Source organism: Arvicola amphibius, chromosome 8 (genome assembly GCF_903992535.2).
Source record: "Arvicola amphibius chromosome 8, mArvAmp1.2, whole genome shotgun sequence".
Taxonomy (NCBI): domain Eukaryota; kingdom Metazoa; phylum Chordata; class Mammalia; order Rodentia; family Cricetidae; genus Arvicola; species Arvicola amphibius.
This window is the reverse complement of record NC_052054.1, coordinates 75,011,643-75,032,131: the sequence shown is the minus strand read 5'-3', so window position 1 is coordinate 75,032,131 and position 20,489 is coordinate 75,011,643. Positions and strand designations below refer to the sequence as shown.

At 55.9% G+C, this 20,489-nt stretch overlaps 1 protein-coding gene across 1 annotated transcript; it reads left to right on the top strand.

Moving 5' to 3' along the window:
- The first annotated feature begins 15,401 nt into the window (after positions 1 to 15,401).
- Erfl (ETS repressor factor like) lies at positions 15,402 to 19,830 on the top strand. The gene is made up of 5 exons (XM_038338310.1): positions 15,402 to 15,468; positions 17,904 to 18,138; positions 18,370 to 18,565; positions 18,677 to 18,794; positions 19,385 to 19,830. The coding sequence occupies exons 1-5, from the start codon at positions 15,402 to 15,404 to the stop codon at positions 19,828 to 19,830; spliced, it is 1,062 nt and encodes a 353-aa protein (XP_038194238.1).
- The last annotated feature ends 659 nt before the right edge of the window (positions 19,831 to 20,489 follow it).

Here is a 20,489-nt window from a genome sequence, read left to right as displayed (position 1 = left end):
TTGAGACAGGGTTTCTCTTTGTAGCTTGACTGTACTGGAACTCACTCTGTAGGCCAGGCTGACCTCGTACTCAGTGATCTGCCTGTCTCTGCCTCCCGAGTGCTGGTATTAAAGGCGTGCACTACCATGTCCGGTTCTGCTGGTGTTCTTGATGTCTTGGCAGGTATATACCCACCAAGGAGTCACACCTGCCCATCTAAAGGCTACTTCTTTCCCAAAGGGTGTCTCAGACAGTTGAGGGAGTTCTACTTCACCATCCCAGCACCCTCCTGGGTATTCAGAGTCCTGCTCTGGAGAGGGGTGGGGGAACTGTTCCCTATCTTTGGTGAATGTCACCACAAAGCCAGTCTTTAAGAGCTGGAATAGACATCCCTCTCCCCAGGACTTAAGTGTAGCCTAGTGAAGTTCCATTGCCAGCTGGGAGTGTAGAAGTGGGGGTGAAGAGGAGGGAGTGGGTGGGGAGCGCTCCCGCTACCCCCTTGAGTTTGAACAAGGTGGAACCAGATTGGCCAATGCTAGCTTTACAGAAGTTTTAGGGATGATTTGGGAGAGCTGATGCTGTAGTCCCAGCCAGCACTCTAAGGCATAGCTGTCAGGTTACCCCATTTTCCGATGAGGAAACCGAGACTCAGAGATATGAGTGACTTGGCCAAATGAGCAGTGAGTGGGACGGTGGGGGGGCGGGAAGCAGGCTCTGCTTGATACAAAGGGCAAATTTCTCATAGCACCCTAACATCTGCTATTGAAGGTTGTTGGGGTGGTGACTGCCACACAAGGGTTTGGACACAAAGTATCTGTTTGGTCATACCAGTCTTGCCCTGAGACATAATTGTCCCTCCTGGGGTAGGTGGCTCTTCTCCCCAAAGAATGAGGTCTGTGGCGGCACAATCTTAGAATCCCAGCATTTGGGAGGTGGGGGCGGGGCAGGAGCAGCAGGAGTTCAAGGCCAGCCTAAACCGTGTGTAGTAAGTAGAGTTCAGCCTGGGCTACGTGAGACCACGTCTCAAAAATGCTAACAAAACTCAATGAGTTGTTGGGACTTGGAAGTGGGGAGGAGACTGACCTGGGGATGGGGGTACCAACTGGGGAAAGGAGGCCAAAACTGGGAGGATTTGTGAGCGGAAAGAGATCGAGATGCTGACCTGTAGAGAGAGGGCAAGGTCAAGCTGCAGCAGGAGGTCCTGTGGAAGGTGACCTGCTCCTGGGGTCCTGATGACGTATTTCAGTGAGAGTCAACCCACTGGGCCTTCCCTTGTCCCAGCAGGTAGGCACTGGGGAGACCCGGATCCAGGCGTGTGTGTGTGTGTGTGTGTGTGTGTGTCCAGTGTGCCAGTAAGGGTCTGCACCCTGGCGTGTGGTGTCACAGTACGGCCCTGTGTCTGTATCTCAGCACTGTGTGGGTGGATTGGGGGTTTGGGGTCGGTAGGTATGTCGAGTGTGTGTCTAGAATAGAAGGCATGTCCATGCACCTGTGTGCATGTGCTTGCTTCTGTGTTTGGTGGTGTGTCCTGTGTGTGTCGTATGTGCATGGTCTATGTCACTGTTTCTACGTGTCCCTATGTCCGCGTGTCGGCTGTCCAGGCTGTGTGTGTGTCCTTGCACAAGCCAGGCCCAGCTTTGACTGTGTGTGGAGGCGGTCCCTCCAACTAGATCCAGTCCGTCTGTCTGCGAGTCTTCCCCGTGTAGGACAGAGAGTAGGTGGGAAGGGAAGGGAAGGGGAAAGGTGTTGGGGGTGTCCCTCCGCCCCCACCCCACCCCCACTCACTCAGTCCCGGGATCGAACCTTATTTAGAGTCGCAATTCGACATCTGTTTTCAAATTTGATCAGCTCTGAACTTTATTTTCCGAGTTTGAGGAAAATTATATTCCATCGATCGCGCGCCCGCCCCCTCCCCCGCACAGCCGCCGCCGCCGCCTCCATATATCTGCGCGCCAAGCCCGGCCGGGCGGCCGCGAGGGCGGGAGAGCGCGCCGCGCCGCGGAGGAGCGAGGGAGGAGGAGGAGGAGGAGGAGGAGAAGGAAGAGGAACAGCAGGAGAGGAGGGGGCGCAGAGGCACGGTCCCCTGTGCCCTGACCCAGAGCCGGGTTCCCAGCTTCCCCCGTCCCGTTCTCTTCTGTGCGCGTCTCTGTTGGGGTATCTCCTCTGCATCTCTGCTCGTGCCCCTTGTCTCTGTTTCCCTGTCTCTGTCACGCTGTCTCAGGGACTCCCAGATCCCATCCTCTCGGTCTCCGACTGCGCGGGACTCCAGGCATCCCGCGTCCCTAGCCCCGCGCCCCGGGGTCTCTCCTTCCCGCGGACGCCGCGGGGCCATGGCTGCGGGATCCGAACTTTAAACACTTCTCCCCGGACCGGAGCAGATGCGCGAGGCGCTGAAAGTGAGTGAGCGCCTCAGGCCGTTTCAGGGGCGGGGATGAGGGGCGGAGATTGATGCCCGGGGCGGGGGCCCGGGCCGCGGGAGGTGCTCCCCAGAGACCCCGGGACAGGGATGGTGCCCCAGGCGCCGGAGACTGGGGCTCGGCGGCGGGGTGCGGCTGCGCCTAACTCTGGGGAGGTGGGAGCGAATCCCTCCGGAGCAGATTGTAGACCGGGATGCGAAGTGGGAGGGATGAACGCTGGAGGCAGGACCTTGAGACTGGGGTGCAAGATGTGTGTGTGGGGGGGGGGGCAAGGGTGTGAGTGTGGAAGTCTCTGAACGAGATCAGGACAGACGAGAATGTGACTGTTTGGGGATGGGGACTGGAGGCCGACTTGAGCTTGGGTCTGGATATTTGAGACTGAGCAGTCTGGACATTTAGGACCAGAGAGTATCATGGGGTTTAAAGGTCAAGTCCGAGGGCTTGAATATTTGAGACCTGGAGCTCGGAGCCTAGAGTCAAGCGCTAGCTATTTGGGGATGGAGCTGCCTCGTTGGGGCTCGTGGTGGGTACCAAGGATTTGGATTTAGGAAAGAGGAGATCTAGATTGGGTGGAAAGGTGATCTGAATTGGGGTGGGAGTTCAAGGCTGAGCGACTACAAAATTGGATCTAGTATTTGGTGTGAGGGATCTCACGGTCTGTGGGAAGGATTACTGGAACCAGACCTGGGGTCAGCCCTTTGGGAGCAAGGACTGCCTAGACTTGAACTTTGATGTAGGGAGGTCTTAGACACCCTGTCTACTCATCGTTCCTCCACAGTCACCCGCCCTGTGGGGCTACCTCTGCCATATCTCCACCGCTTGTCTCTTCTCACTGTCTCTGTCTACATCTCTGTGATTTCTTCCAGCTCTCCCAGGAGCCAGGAGTGACTAACTCCCAGGCTCGGTCCCTCTAACTCTTCATCTGTCTCTCTTACCCTGCGGCACTAACTCTTAGACTACCCCTCCCAGAATTCCCATACACAGCTATCTCCTCGCCTCTCCCTCTTTGGCAGGCGTCTCTCGGTCTCTCACTATCTCTCCGTCTCTGTCTCTCCCAGTATCTCTGTCTCCCCCTCGCTGGTTTCCGCTCAGATTAAGCCGGGGACCTAATTCCAGGCCCAGGATCGAATTTTCTGGCAACAAAGGGAAATAGCGAATCGATCGGTCGCTCCGGAGATTAAGAGACAAGCGGCGCGCGGATCTATCACAGCTAAACGGCCCCCCCGCCCGCTCCCCCCGCCCCGCCGGCCCGCCGAGGCCCAGACGCGCTCCGCATCGCCAAACAGCCTCAGGAGCCCGAGCTGCCCGGCAGGCCCAGGCCTCCCCAAGCCCAGAGCTGGAGCCGCGGGAGGAACTTGTGAGCTCCGACTGGCTCCTGGGAAGACAGCACACCTGTGCTTCAGGTAACACCCTCCACCCGCTCCCAACCAATTCACCTGTCCCATCCATGTGACCCCTTCAAGTTCTCCACATCTGGACCTCCACCTAAAGCGGCCTGCTTGTACCCATCGCCTGTTCCCCTCATCTACTGGGGCTCACAAGGGCAAGCACAGGCAGGTCCTTTCAGGTAGCCCTTGTCCCCTTCAAGCCTGCCCTAGAGATGCTCATTAGCTTAAAGTCTCTCACTGAACAGGAGCCCTCTCTTACAACTGATCTCCCGGGTGACACCTGCTTTCCAAAAGCTGCACCTCTGCCTGAATCTGTGGCCAATTTCATTTTTCACGTCACAGGGTCCCCTGCAACACTCCAAACCTTTCCTAGGTTCTCTGGGTGTACTTGTTTCTCACATCTTTATATTTAACCCATGCTTTCTCTCCAGAAGTGCCTGTTACACACACACACACACACACACACACCACACACACCACACACCACACACACACACACACACACACACACACACCTTCCGTTGCACACAGCCTTCAGTTACAGCATCACCCCACCCACCCTCCTCAGTCACCCTTACACCTGACCTTCCAAAACAGCCTCAGGCCACCTAGGAGCAATCACGTGACCCCCTACACACACACACACACACACACACACACACACACACGCACGCACACACTACTGCATATCTTTTACATCAACACACTTAAGGGGCTAAGACTCAGTTCACAGAACCCCAGTGTAGCAGAACACTCCAGGTTCCATCCCCAGCACTCCATAAACCAGGTGTAGTGGTTCGCACCTGTAACCCAAGCACTCTGGAGGTGGGGGCAGGAAGATCAGAAGTTCAAGGTCATCCTTGCCTGTGTAGCGAGCTTGACAGCAGCCAGGGCTACCTAAGACTCTGTCTCCAAAAGCAAAACAAAAACTACACTTTCTGCCATCTTATTATCCAAACCCGTCCGTCCCACTGGTCCCAGACGACAGAGGCGCCATGGCCACCTGTTTTCCAGCCCAGGCCCCTGAGAGCTCCCCTGTACATCTGTGAGCTGCCATCATGTGTATCTTTCCTGATAGCCCTGCCTGCCCAGACCCACAAGGCCTCTGCACTAAGAGCCTCTCTCACACACCTGCATACTTGGCACTCCCAACTCTCATCTCTACCGCCCTCAGTCACTTCCAGTCTTTGGGCCACGGGCTCTGCACCCCGCCTTGTGCATGCTTCTTCACACCTGTGCCTCAGGTACCCAAAGTCCCTTTTCTTCTCCGAGTCTTAGGTCATCTTTGCAGGCTGCACAAGGTCACAGCCATCCCTCCCCGACAATGCCTGCTCCTTGCCTGTGCACCCCAGGCATCGCCGGTTCCTCTCTCCGCCTGACAGCTCTTCAGCTGTTCTGTCACTAAACTCTTTCTCAACATACTCCAAAGGGGACACCGACTTCTGGGCCAATCCCTACCCCATGCACCTGGCTCCCTACACTAGCTCTACCTCTCTGTGTCCATTCATAAACATTTAGTGATCCTCAGTTTCTGGCAAGCATCATGGTGAGACTTGGAAGCCAGCTGCCACTTCAAGGGACCCTCTCACCTTCATTATCTGCCCTCTCTGCTTGGTGCTCACATCTGAAGAACCAAACCTTCAGATCCTATCTTGTCTCTAGTGCGGTCCATCCCAAAAGCACCTGTCCCTTCTCATAGCCCATCTCTACCTAGCTAGCTCCTTAGGGAACGTGCTGACGTTCTTGCTGCTGGAGAGCAATGCCTGTAGCCTTTGCTAACCACATGTGATGGCTGTGCCTGGCCACCCGCATACCTGCTCCCTACACAATAGAGACCTCCTCTTAATCAAGGCCTGGTGACAGAGGCCTGTCATCCATCTGCTTCTGAGGCTAAGGCAGGAAGGTCAGAGTTCAACCTGCTGTGAGGCTCTCACATTGAAAGTTAAAAAGTGGGTTTGGGGTGTAGCTCAGTGGTAGAGCACTTGCCTTACACGAATGAATAAAATGCTCGGTTCCACTTCAGACACTGGGGATACTTATTAATTTTGAGACAAGGTCTCTATACATAGCCTTGACTGTCCTGGAACTAACTCTGTAGGCCAGGTTGGCTTCACCTGCCTCTGCCTCCCCAGTCCTGGGATTACAGGGGTGTGCCAATACACCTGGCATAAAGCTGGGGGTATACTAAGTGTCCAGGCGATGATGTCACTGCTGAATGTCATAGCCAGCTTTGAGCAGCACTTATTCAAACACACACACACACACACACACACACACACACACACCCAGGGACCCGTCCTCCCCATGTGGGTGATGATGCTGACGGCACTGACGACAGCTGATTCTAAAACCATCTCTGTGACAGGGCCACATCATCCACGGTCACACTCATCCTCACGGGACCATTCTAAAGCAGGTGTTTGACTCAGGCCCCCATTTTACAGAAAAACAAACTGAGCTCAAAGAGAAGAAATCCTTTCTCCAAGGTCCCAGAAACTGGGCACTGTGGAAGAACTGAGTCAGACCAAAGCCATGTGACTTCCCAGCCAAACAGGCTTTCTTGCCTCCCATAGCTGCCCAAGCAACCTTCCTCTGCAGACACACCTGTCCATCTCGTCACATCACGAAGAACTTTCCAGGCTTCCCTCTTGCCGTCAGGAGTGCCCAGCCCTCTGCCGCTCTTGGCTGTCACAGATACTGACTCCTGGGAACGAAGCTGCTCCCAGACACCCCACCCCTCTCCATAGGGTCCTCTGGCTTCACCTGCTTTTGCCTCTGCTACCCTCTCCCTTTGTCCCATTGCCTTGACCTGTCTGTCTCTGTTTTATGTTTTCCTGTGTCTCTTTTAGTGTTTCTCCTTGTCCCTCTTTTTTTTCCCTGTGATTTGGGGGATGTAACCCAGAGTCCTGGGCTATGCATGACAGGAAAGAACTCTACCAGTGACCTATACCCCATCACCTTTCCCATTGCCTTTGATAATATAGCTCAGACTGACCTTGACCTGACTGGCAGCCAGCCTCTGCCTCCCAGATGCTGGGATCACAGGTGAACACATCAGCAAGACTGGCTTCCAGCCCTTTTCAGGTTTCCCACAGAGCCTTGCTCGGTTGTTCAGGCTGTCTTTGAACTTGCTCTGTAGCCCAAGCAGGCCTCCTGCCTCAGCCTTCCAAATATCGGGACTCCAGGTGTGTAGCACCTGGCTTAGCTCCGTGTCTCTTTGCACACCCGAGTCTCTCTGTTTCTCTGTGTCTTCTACTGTCTGCCTCTGACTCTTCTCATCATCGTTCCTAGTGCTCCCCTTTGACAGTAGAGAAACTGGGGCCTTGAAATCATCCCGACCTGCCCTCAAGTCCAGGCTTCGTCGCTCATCCTTGTTGGACTATGTCCAAGTTAGCTTTCTCTGTCCAAGCCTCAGTTTTCACATCTGTGGAATGGGCACCACAGCAGTTCTCCCTCGACAGGTGGTGGTAAGATGGTACCGAGGGAAACGACAAGGCCAGGGTTGTGTAGGGGTTAGACTCTTCCCTCTGCATCCTCTCTGGTCCTGACTCTTATCCAGGGCAACCGCATGGCCTGGCCAACAGTGAGGAGTGTGTGCACAGTGAGGAGAATGGACCAAAAGGTGGGCAGAGGAGTCCCAGCCGGCAAGGCCTGGGCATGGGACTGGTGCGGAGCTGGGGACAGGGATCGATCCGCCTCGGCGGCAGTGCTAGGGCCAGGATTGCGTCTTGTCACAATAATTTATTGCTCTCATCCCGTCTGATCGATGGCGCTGAATTAGTACCGTGCCTGATGCCCCTGGAGCCCCGAGCCTCCCTCAGCCTGGCCGGATCCTGCCCCTTATGGGATCCCCATGTCAGCCCAGCTCCCAGCACCCAGCCCCTCTGGTGGCCCAGGGCACTTCTGGTCCTGCCCACTGTCCCCAACCCCATTTCTCTGTTCCTGACTTCCAGTCGCCCACTTCTCCCCATCTTGTCTCTGGGTTCTCTTGTCCCAGTCCCTCTAGCTCTTTACTATGTCCCAATGTCCCATCTAGGGTCCTTTCCTGACTTTGTCCCCTTGTCTCCTCTGTCTCCCTGATTCCCTGCTGTGCGTGTTGTGTTCATCTGGATTCCACCAAAATATTTGGTCAGTCTTTGCCAGACCCTGCAAGAGAACACACCACCTCATCAGCACTGTTCTAGAAAATTCTCTGACAACATCACAGCTGTTTTACCGTCTATCTAGGGCCCTGTCTACGATGGGGGGGGGGGTGAGCACCAACGAGTCTACTCTGGGAAGCGAACAGGACTCCTAGGGATGAGGCCAGGGATGGAGCTGGCAAGAGGCCAGGACTTCTGATAGGTAAGGTGAAGACAGGAGTAGGCACTAGGACAGGGGGTGGGATGGACCAGGTAGAAGTGAGGAGTGGTAGGCTTTGGAGTAGAGGTGTGAGGAACCTCAGGGAACAGCAGTGCCCCAGCCTGTGCTGGGCAAGGCACCGAGAAAGGAACCATGAGTCCACACTGGGTGGAGAGCACCCGGGGGGGGGGGTCATCGCAGGGCAGGTGGTCCTCTGGCTGTCACACTGGGTGGGGGGCACACGGGGGGGCATCGCGGGGCGGGTGGTCCTCTGGCTGTCACACTGGGTGGGGGGCACACGGGGGGTCATCGCAGGGCGGGTGGTCCTCTGGCTGTCACACTGGGTGGGGGGCACACGGGGGGTCATCGCAGGGCGGGTGGTCCTCTGGCTGTCACACTGGGTGGGGGGCACACGGGGGGTCATCGCAGGGCGGGTGGTCCTCTGGCTGTCACACTGGGTGGGGGGCACACGGAGGGTCATCGCAGGGCGGGTGGTCCTCTGGCTGTCACACTGGGTGGGGGGCACACGGAGGGTCATCGCAGGGCGGGTGGTCCTCTGGCTGTCACACTGGGTGGGGGGCACACGGAGGGTCATCGCAGGGCGGGTGGTCCTCTGGCTGTCTTAGCCCTGGTCTGCCTCATCCACTCTCTTGCCTCTGCCCTAATCCCTCAATTTTCCGCATCTCTGCCCCTCCTCTCTTTCCTCTCTCACCCAGGTTCTCTGGTGCCCCAGCTCTCAGCTATCTAATTTGTTTCATCCCAGCCCCTCCCCATTCATTCCCTCTTCCCTCCCGAGTCTCCCTGATTCAGTCTCTCCTGTCTCTCAGTCTCTGTGGATCCAGCTTCCTCTTTCTAGCCGAGCCTGGGCCAGTCCACTTTATCTGTTCTGTATCTCTTGCTTTGTCTCTTGTCTCACTGCCCCTGTTGTCCCTTCCCCTCTTTCTGTGACCCTCGGTGTCCATTACCAGCCTCCAGCCTCTTCCATGGCTCAGGGTCTCTGTGAGGAGTAGCCTAGGCTGGGCTGCTTGCATCTCCACTTCCTTCCCCTCCCCCAGCACTATTTGGTAGGCGGGGTGCGTGGCACTGCGGCTCCCACCTCCCTGGGGACTCTCCCTCACCACTACCCCCACTGACATCGTTCTGAATGCTGGCTGCAGCCCCAGGGACATCTGTGCTGAGACTGGGGCTCCAGGAGAGAGACAGAGACCCAAAGAGACAAGCATGGCTCCAGACAGAGATAGATAGATAGATAGATAGATAGATAGATAGATAGATAGATAGATAGATAGATATGACTAGGTGGGGTGTGAGTCTCCATTCCTGCCCTTCCAGGCACTGGGCTCCTCTGCTTCTCTGCTCCTTGCCTGATATGTCCTGACCACTCCAAATCTGGTACCAGCTAGACCTCGTCCAGGCCCTGGCATTGCCCCACAATGAAGCCTTGTCAGAAGTCCCCTTGCGTGTACCCGTGTGTTGCAGCACATGTAAATATGGCATATGTCGATTGTTGTGCGTGTCCCCAGACACAGGGACTGGGTGTGTTTGTGTATGAGGTTGCGGGGCTGCGCAAAGCCACGCACACCATGTCCATGAATATGACAGTGGGACATGTGTGGCGCCCAGCTGTGCATGTCTAGTGTGACTGACCAGAACTCTGGGTTGTGCTGTGTTTGGTGTTTCTGCATCGTGTGGCTGTGCAGGGCTGTGCAGGGCTGAGTGACCAGGGCAGGACAGCCTGTCCCTGAGGGTGAGGAGGTAAGGAGACTGAGTCCAGGAGAAGCCTGGTGGGAGGGCAGGCAGGGGGGCATTGGCAATGGGGTGGCTGAGCAGGAGGGGCCCACTAGGGAAGAGCAGCAGGGCATGGCTCTAGAGGTCCCTAGACCTGTGTCAGACCCCGGCTGTGTGGCAAATTGATTTCAGTGGGAACTGCGTCTCTGAGCCCACGTCTGACTCTGGCTGTGGATGCCGATGGTGTGTGTTTCTCTGTGTGTGCATGTACACACAGTCATTTGGGAAGCGAAGTGTAGCAGGCTGGATAGAAGGTTGATTTGCAGCTGTGTGTGTGCATGGCCAACCCTGAAGAATGCTAACAGCTCTGTGTGTGTGTGTGTGTGCGCACGCACATGCACACATATGACCTTGTGACTGTGCTGGGTGCTGCATGTGCACACAGTGTGAACTTGGGCCAATGCTGTGTCTATACGACATGTGAGAAAGTGTGTTTGGATCACCGTGTCTGCCTCCATGTGGACCTGCGTATCATGGGTGACCCTGTGTGTAAGGGCTATAGGGGATTTCAGTTCTTGCATTTCCTGTGTTTGTGTGTGTCACTAAGTAACAAAGGCTGTGTTTAATGTGTGTGGGAGGTGTCATGTGTTTAGTATCTGTGTGTGATGTGTGAAATGTGGTATCTGTGTGTAATATGGGGATAGCATGGGTGGCATGTGGAAGTGTGACATTTGGAATATGGTATCTGTGTGGTTTCACACATATCATGTGGAATGTGTCTTTGTGTGGCATATAGTTTCTATGTGGTCTGCATGTGTAGTATGTGTGTGGTGTATATATGGAGGTGTCATGGGTATGTGTACACACGGTATGTGATAGGTTTGTGACATGTGGTATGTGGTGTTTGCGTATATGTTACATGGGAATGTATGTCGTATGTCATGTGCTGTGTGTATGGCATATAGGAAGAGTATATAGTTTTGTCTGTGGTGTGTATATGGCGTATGGTATGTGTGCAGCATGTATGTAGAGTGTATACAGACAATCTGCTGTACATGGTGTGTGATGTAAGTATGTATACTGTGTGTACATGGCATGTTGCATGTGTGTAGTATGTATATGGTGTGTGCTATATATAGGATGTGAACTATAGAGTGTTGGCACAGAGCCACTCCCTCCTAAGTGCCAGGCCAGAGTCTTTGGTTGATGACAGCAGGGGTGGGAATTGGGTGATATTTGAGGTAAGGGTGGCAGGTGCTGGTATGACAGCCACCTCTAGACCTCTTCTTTGCCAGGACAGCCATGGGTGTCTTGCTGCCTATGGTGGGGTAGTCCCTGAGTCTGCCTTTGTATATACCAGACATGGCTAGAACCTCAACAGATAGGTGTGTTGAGTACAGGCACCCCTTTGTATGTGATTACAGAGACCACAGCCCTACTCTGGGTGGGACAGGGTGTGCACTGTTCGTGGAGAAGGGTTCATAATCGGGGCGAGCAGCATGTCTACGGTCTAGGGTGTGTATGGTCTGCGTGTCCGTGACCGAGCAGCGTCTTTGTGCATCTGGACTGTGTGCACAGCTGTGTCCACACAGGCATGTGGTGTGAAAAAGGGTGCATGCTCCAGGGTGTGGTGTGTGTGTGTGTGTGTGTGTGTGAGTTGTGTATGCAGGGGCAGTGGTGGGAGAGGGGTCTTGGGCTGCGTCTCTCTCCTCTTTAGACAGAGCCCCGGAGAAGATATGAAATTTAAAAAAAAAATCAATTTTCATTCCACTTGTGCAGATTGTGTTAAGGGGAGGTGGGAATGGGGGGGGTGGGTGGGTGAGGGATGAAGGGGCTGGGGGCGGTGTGAGGCCTGAGGCGGCTCCCGAGGCGGCCAGCGCAGCTTATAGAAATCAAAACAACTGGTTAAACCCCAGCCCAGGGGGCTGGGGTGATGGGGTAAGGAGACAGAGGCAGAGAGGCCCAGAAGCCAAGAGGGACAGAGGGATGTACCCAGAGCCGGAATCAGAGGTACACAGAGATGGAAACATCTAGAGATAGAGGCACACAGAGATGAGCAAGGAGAGACCCTCAGTGACAGACAGACAGAGAGACAATGAGGGGAATGAAGACTGAAGAGATGGTATGAAGCAAGCACACGTTTTGAACACACACAGAGAAATGTTGAAGAGACCCGTAGATGGTGGCTAGACAGGCCCATGGTGGCGGCCACAGTGGTGATGCCAAGGTACAGTCCTCACCTCTCAGTGGGCACCCCCACTGTGAAGATCATTCTGGGGACAATGACTGTGGTTATGTGTCTGAGTTGACCATCTGGATGCAGCCGTCTATGTCAGGGATGCTTTGTGTGTGTGTCTGCACGGGACCCAATGTGTGTGTGTTTGACGGAGGGTCTCTGGTGCCTGTCTATGTGACCCTGTGTGTTCGCTGCTGACTTGGCTGGGCCGCTCTGTGTCTGGGTATGTCTCTGTTTTCCCTGGCACTGTCTATGTGTGTGACTGTGTGCCCGTGACTGAAGGTCTGCGTTCCCGTATTTGTGACCACTGGTGAGTGACAGTGTGCCTGTGTTAATATGCGTCAGTCTAGTCAGATCGTGTGTCTGCTACTGTTGAACATGACAGTGTTGCTGCTGTGCACAGCTTCAGTGATGTGTGTGGGCTGGGCTGCATGGGTTGTGTGTGACTGGGGATGTGTGTGATTCCCTTGATCTAGACAGGGTGTGTTTTGTGCGTGATGGTGGAGTAGGGGACGTGGTAGTGTACGTGTGACTGTGTTGGCCTGTGTGATGTGAGCTGTGTGCTTGCAGTAGGTGTGGGTCTGTGTGATTGTGCTTGACAAGGAACAGAGGGAGGCAGCCCCTGCCCGCCCAGCCCCTCTCCAACTGGCTGCCTCACACACTCAGCTCACACATTCGGTGCCATGGCTGCGGGCGCTAAAGATGGGGGTGAGGAGGGTGGAGGAAGCAAAATAAAATTAAAAATTAAAGCTTGCCCGGAGTCCCCATCCGCACCGTGCCGGCCGGTGGGGAGGGGCACACGATGCGGCTGCTCCCCCTCCTCAGCCACTGGGGCTGAGGCCTTCTGTCCATCTGTCCGTCTGTCCAGTGGCTCTGCGAAGCTCCTGCCTGGTCCTATAGCCCCGGGCTGCAGGCCCTACTTCCTCCACGGGTCGATCAGCAATCAATGGGGCCAGGGGGGTGCCAGGGGCATGGCGAGATCAAAGGGGTCCCAAGAGAGGGACACTGGGACTGAAAGAGAGACCTGGAGATAGAGACATGGAGATGGGGACTTCGCAAGAAACAGAGACTTAGACAGCGAGGCAGAGATGTGGAGACCCAGAAATGGAAAAAGGAGCCGTGTGGAGACTAAAGACCCAGAGACCCAGGGACAGAGAGATGTGGAGACCCTGAGAAACACTGGTCATGGGTGGGACCCAGCTGGAGGGGCCAGCAGCGTCCTGGCGGGGGTGGGGTGGGGGGAGGTGCTGACACACACAGGACAGAGACTAAACACAGATATATAGAAAAAGTGGCGGCAGAGACTGCAACAAGGTAGAGACGTGTGTGAGAGACGACGGGGGGAGCGTGGGAGCAGGGCCCGGAGCGCCGATCCCACGGCTCCTCGTTATAACGTGTCCGGAGGAGGCGGCGGGGAGTTGAAAGCGTTGGGAAGAGAAATCAAAACCAACACGGAAATGAGAGGGGCCAATGGGGGGTGGGGGTGGGGAAGGGAGGGGGGGACACAGAGAGGCAGCGAGAACAGGAGGGGGGAGTTAGATGAGGGGTGAGTGTAGGGAGAGAGATAGGGAGATGGTGGAGACGCGGGGCAGAGAGACGGGATGGGCGGGGCTGAGAGGAAGGGAGCAGAGAGGAGGAGGGGAGGTAGATAGGAGAGAGAGAGAGAGAGAGAGAGAGAGAGAGAGAGAGAGAGAGAGAGAGAGAGAGAGAGAGAGAGGAGGTGGATCAAGGATGAAGTGGGGGTGGAGAAGGAAATAGGGGTAGGGGACCAGGAGACAGCCCTGGGAGAGGGGTACAGGGGCAGAGAAATGGGAGAAAAGAGTTAAGGAGAGATGCAGGAAGACACTTCAGGTGGAGGGGAGAGGAGGCCAAGTGCAGGGAGAAAACGGGGAGAGGGAGAAGCAGAGATAAAGAAGGGCTCCCAGAGAGATGGGGTATGGGAGGGATGGCCATGGGCGGGGGAGACCCCAGGGCTGAGGTGGGGTTTATTATGGCGATGTGGTAGGTGTGAGGTATGTGAGTGTAGAACTTCAGGTGTGAGGAGACCTAGTGGGTGGGTATCTGGGGGGTGCGTGGGGGATCTCTGAGTGCAGGCAGGATGGCTAAAGGATTTGTCTAAGGCTATCTGCAGGGGGGCAGAGGGCTAATGGTGAAGGTGTCTGTAGGGCAAAGCTCACGTGGGAGGGCAGTGTTAAGAAAGGGGTGAGGTATCAGAAGGAGTGGGAATTCAAGGGGTCCGTGCAGGGAGGAGGCAAATCCAAGGGGCATTGCCAGAGGAAGTGGTGTCTGAGGGCAGATACCAGTTGAGGAAGGGGTATCTAAGTGGGGATGCCAATCTGAGGGGACTGGTGTCTGAGGGAGAGTCTCGGGTGAGGGCAAGGGTATCTGTGGGAGGATACCAATCTGAGTGGACAAGTGGGGGGGGGACTCAGCTGGGAGGGAGTATCTGAGAGGGAGGCTGGCTGGTCTTAGAAGGAATGGCTGGAGAATCTTTGAGCAGCAGGTTTGAGGCAGGGGTCCATGGGTTCTGTTGATCGTCAGCTGGCTTGGGTAGCTCTGCTTTGGGAGGAAGGGAAAAGACTACTGGTCTGAGGGGAAGGGCTGGGGGGTTGGAGCTCCTAGAAGGGGTGCCTAGAGGGCCAATCTAAGGGGAAAGGATGAATGGAGAACCTTTGGTGAGCGACAGGTTTGAAACGGGAGGGTCTGTGGGCTCGGAGGACAAACTAGGGGTGTGGGAGTTAGTGTCTACCTGGGGAAGGAAGGGAAGGGCTGGGTCTGCTCCTCCCAGCCAGGCTAGCAGGTACCCAGCTCTGCTATCTCTGAGCTGGCCACTGCTGCAGCATGAGCCACAGAGGGAGCTGCCGGGGGTCAGCCAGGTGGGGGCGAGTTTGTGTTTCTGTGCGATAAATCTGAAGTAGCTGGAGAAAGCCACAGGCACAGGGAGACAGGAAGATCCCAAGACCCAGGGACCAACCCCTTACTCCCCCAGAGGTCAGGCTGGAGGCAGGATAGCAAGAAGTGGGTCCGGGGCATCAGGGTGAGTGGAGGGTGTTCAGAGCCTGCGACTGGTGAATCCCTCACTGGGCTAGAGTGAAGAGGACCAGAGAGAGGGGGAGGCAAGGAGGACAGAAGGACGGTGGCTCTAGTTAGGGAGCCGGGCTGCCGGAAGGGAGAGAGTGGGGACTGAGGGCAGCTGGGTGGGCTGATAGCAGGATAGAGCCTGGGAGGGGGGAGACCCACAGCACCCGCTGGCTGACCCGGTTCTCTCTCGCTGTCCTGTCTGTCCCGGCTTCTGCAGGGCTCGCTCTGCCATGGACTGTAGCTGCGTCTCAGACCTTCTCTTCGCCCCGCCTGCCCTGCCTGCTCTCTGGACCCCTGGTAACTGTAACTGTCCTGTCCATCAGCCCACCCCCCTCCCAGGGGCTGCACCCTCTCCTGTATATTCCCTTTTCCTCATCTGTCTTATGTACCTGTGAACCTGTCTGTCTGGGTCTCCATCAGTCCCGACTACAAACCCTTTCTTGAGGAACTTGACCAGAAACTTCAGGGCCCTCTCTCCCTGCCACCTGCTTGCTGGGACACAAGGGTTGAGGGTCTTTTGGAGGATGGGATGAGGACCAAAGGAACTGAGATCTGGTATTTCTCTGCCATGTACACCTAGCCTGCACCTACTCAGGACCTACTGTGCTGAGGGCAGAGCCTACACCTCTAGGATAGGTACAAGGGGAGGGATTCAGCCTAAAGAGAGGATGCAAGGAGATGTGTGTGGTGCTCAGGGGAACAGGACCTGCTTGGGCATGCAGGGGTCACTAATAGGAGCGAGTCTTTGTGAACCAACTGTTTGGTTGGTTGCCGGGAATTTTGTTGTGGTGTGTTCGCAGGCACCGCACTTCAGTGTTCCTGAGGGGGTCACAGAGGGCAAGTGTCTGCAGGAGGCTGTCTGTGTGAACTGTGTCTGCTCCAGACTGGATCCTGGAGGCCACAGGAGCGACTCTGGGCTCGACATCTCGGGGTCATGCATGTATACATTTGGCATCTGCCGGCTCATGTGCTTGGTGGGGAAAGGAGGCTGTGCCTGTCTCTGGTAGTTTGTGGCATCTTCAGCAGGTAGCGGAGGTACATTTTGGAGTGTGTGGGTGGACGGTCCTGGGCCTGTATATCGGGATCTGGGCTTAGTTTTTGGGCTGTGTCTCTGTGAGCCTCCCACTGCTTGGTTCTGGGGATTGCGTCTGCTTTCTGTAGCAGGTCCCCTCTTCATTGGATCCCTTCTTGTCTTTTGGTTGTGCAAACATGTTTATGACGCAGTGGCTTTCCCGAGGAAGGGTACTGGGAGTAAGGCTAGGCCAGTGTCCATCTAGATCATGGCATCTGAGGTGAGACTGAACCTGATTAAAATCCCTCTCCCATGGGGGGAGTGGCCAAGAACTGCCTGTCCTTCGGCAGGTAGGGCATCATCTGCCCACTTACGCACCAGAGGGCAGCCTGGGTGGGACTCTGCTGCTCCTTGCCTGCCTCTGGGACCTCAATGCAGAGAGGGCAAGAAACGTCCCCCTGGCTGCACAGCACTAGATCCAAGGACACAGGTCTCCCAGCTCAACACAGTCCCTTCCCCGAGCCCTCTCCCGTTTCTCTAGCACTGCTCTCAGCTTGCTAGAGATCAGATTTAACCAGGTGTTCACACCTGGGTCATGCCAACTCTCGGCAGGTAGGAGGACATGGAGGATGACATAGGAGTTGCTGTGGACACTGGGACCCAAAGCCTTCTAGATTGGGATGACCAAGGGTGCGCAAGATCTCTGCTTGCTCCTGGCTTCTAGGGGGCATGTGGATAGTAGATGCTCCTTGGTGAAGTAACGCCAAGTGGGCCATGGGGGTGCTGACATGCACAGGCCTAGATGTGGTCATGGGAAGGGAAGCTGTTCAGTTATCCCTGTTACCCTGCATGTGTCCAGCTGTCTCTCTGGGGACTTGGGTGTCATGCTTCATTGTCTATCACACTAGGCGTGTTAGCTGGGCTGTTGGGCTCATGTGTCTCTCATTGTCATACACTTGTCAGGGGGGCCCAACAGAGGCCTTTAGTGTATAATGGTGATTGTTGCAATGGGTGCGCAGTGCTGGGTTTGGGGTCCTTATATCTTAGGCAGCTTGTATCTCTCTGGTGTTGGCCTTAGTGGCCCCAGGTAGGAGTGTGGCACTTGGGGGAGATTGTGTCCTATGGGATAACATTGCAAGTGGCTGTGTGATCCGCTGTCACCATGGGAACCTATAGGTCTGTGCCTGCCTGCAGACACACAGCCTCACATTGGAAAGCTTGAAGATGGATGCATGGATGTGGGAGGGGACACATTAAAGGCATATAGATACATACATGAATACAGGCTACATGTGTGCTCCAATGGGGCCTCAGGGAACGGGCCAGTTGCGAGAGCTATCAGGACGCAGGGAATAGCAAAGGTTTCCTAACAGTGTAGCAGGGTTAAGGGTGATCACTGTGAGGGTGTGCCCTCTTGGCCACCTCCCCCCCAAGACAGCCATGGATGCAGGAAATATGTTCCCCCTCAATTCCATTATCCCCTTCCTTGGCTGAACCTGGGGCAACTGTACAAAGCATGTTGGGAGGACAAGCCTAGGGGCTCCTTTGAGCTGTTTAGGTAACTTAGGGAGCAGAATCAAGCAGGGGAGGTCTGAGGAGTGACACACAGGCCCCTAGAGATGCTCCTCAGAGACTGAACATCTCAGCTGCAGACTCGAGTGAGACCCAGAACCCTCTCTCAGCTTCCTGGCCCTAACGCTTTCCTGTCTTGTGTCTCTAGGGTTTGCCTTCCCAGACTGGGCCTACAAGCCGGAGTCCTCCCCTGGCTCAAGGCAGATCCAGCTGTGGCACTTCATCCTGGAGCTGCTGCAGAAGGAGGAGTACCAGGGCGTCATCGCCTGGCAGGGGGACTATGGGGAATTTGTCATCAAGGACCCTGATGAGGTGGCCCGCCTATGGGGCATTCGCAAGTGCAAGCCCCACATGAATTATGACAAGCTGAGCCGGGCCCTGCGGTGAGGAGGGGCTGTGGGCCAGGCTCCCATCATGCTCTCTTCTTCCTTCACTGTCCTTTCTGGTCCCCCTAAAAGGTGGGGGTGCTCCCTCTGTATCCTAGGACTGAATTCCACTGGATCCCAGTATTTGTGAGTGGAAGTTGGGTGGGGGTGGCAACAAGAAGAACTTGAGCCCAGCTACTGGCTCACCCGCCCTTGCCCCTCCCCAGAACCCCATCCTCTCTCCCACAGTTACTACTACAACAAGCGCATTCTCCACAAGACCAAAGGGAAGAGGTTTACGTACAAATTCAACTTTAGCAAAGTTGTGCTCGTCAATTATCCGCTGCTGGACATGGCTGCTGCTGCTACTGGCTCCCCACTCTTGTTGACACCTGGACCCTTTGGGGCGGCGCCTGGGCCAGATGCTCCACCCCTGACCCCTGAGGTGAGTTTAGATACTGGCATCTTAGGGCTGGATCTTAGTGGGGTATCCCCTACAACATGACCCTCCCCACAGAGGGCTAAGCAGTACCGCCTTCCCTACTTCCCTCTATAGACCCTGCAGAACCTGTTCTCTACCCCACGCCTAGGAGAGCCAGGGGGTCGGACACCCCTATTCGCCCCAGAGAGTGATAAACTACGTTTGGATGGTCCCTTCCCATTCCTGGGTTCTGGTAAGGGCCTGGGGTTGGGGTTGGGAATCTGCTCACATGGAAAGAGAGGACTGCAGGGGACGAGACAAAGGGATGCCCAGGCTGGGGTGTCTGTGGAGTTTCTGTGTGGTTGCATGTGTTTTTAAAGGCCAGGGCAGGGGTGACAATGTAGCTCAGAGTTTACATAAAGCCTCAGGTTACCAACACTGAAGCAGCTGGGTGTGGCGCACACACCAGCGACCTAGAGGCAAGGGGCACTGGAACTGGAAGGTCAAGGTCAGTGTAAAGCTGGACTACACAGAACCCAGCATTCAGGAGGCTGAGGCAGGCAGATCACAAGCTGGAAGCCAACTTGGCTTACATAATTGGAACATCTCACAAAACCAATCAAGGCAGAGACGCTGCTGCTGAGAAGCTTGTGAGGGAGCTGGCTACTTGGCAGGGTTTTGGGGAAAGGCAAGTTAAAGGAATAGGTAGAAGAATGGAGAGATGAAGTGGAGGAGAGGCAGGAGAGCCCGAGTGGAAGTACACTGGGGAGGTCCACCCTGGTGCAAGCTGGTCCCCAGTGGGCAGTGGGCCAGCCTGACTTGTTCCCTATGTCATCCCCCCAGGTGCCACCGGCTACTCCAAGCCCCCCAGCCTGTTGGGTCCTTACGGCCGCGCCTTCCCTGAGTACCCCTGGAACTTTAACCCGTACCTCACGGGCCCTTTCCCCAAGTTGCCCACCTCTCTCTACCCACCTCACTTCTACCCTAACCCTTTGGGTTCCCTGGGCCACTTGCCCTCTGCAGGAGCAGGGGGAGGTCCCATGGCTGCACCCCTGCTTGCTGCAACAGGGGAGGGCCTGGGCCCTGAGCGCCCCTCGGGACTGGCAGTGGCCCCTCGTCTGGCACTGCCAGGGGCGGGAGGTCCAGAGGCCACACAGGGTGGGAAGGAGGACAGCGACTCTGAGCTGGAGATCACCGACGTCAGCGGCTGCAGCTCTGACAGTGAAGGCGATGAGGGTCTATCGGCATCCCCCAAGACCAAGACAGGCAAAGGGGGGAGCGGCAGCTGAGTGGGTGCAGGGTGGATTCCGCTGGTGACCAGGGCAGTCTGGTCTGCCCTTAACACCAGCCCAAGGCCCAGGACCAGCTCTTGGCACCTCCTGGCCATCTCCAAAACCTGAGTGGAGGTCACACCTTCTCCCAGAGTGGAAAGGGACAAGATGGCCTCCAGTCTCCCCCAGGTTCCAATTTGAGGGGGAAACCAACTGGCCCCACTCTCAAAGTGCAATATGGCGCCCAGCCTCCCCGACTTCCTATGTGCTGTGACCTGCGTGTTTGTGTGGCAGTGTCCCCAATCCAGTGCTGGCCCCCTCCTGAAATTCTCCCATACAGGTTCCCCTGGGGACAGGGAGCTCAGAGCAATAACCCCGCCTCCAACCCCGCCCAGGAGGGGCCCCCTCCCCACTGGCTCCCCTTGAAATCCCACAGCCACTTCCAGAGTTTACTACTACAATAAAAGAACAAGAGCGTGAGCTGTGGGCTACCTGGCTGGCATTTTGGATGATCATGGGGCTCCAAACTTGGGGGGGGGGCACACCTCATATCCACTGTATGTGTGGAGTCACTGTTAGGGGACAAGATAGTTAAGGTACAGGTGCTTGTTGTCAAGCCTGACGACCAGATGGAGGACAGAGAACCAACTCCCACAGGTTGTCCTGACTTGGCACTC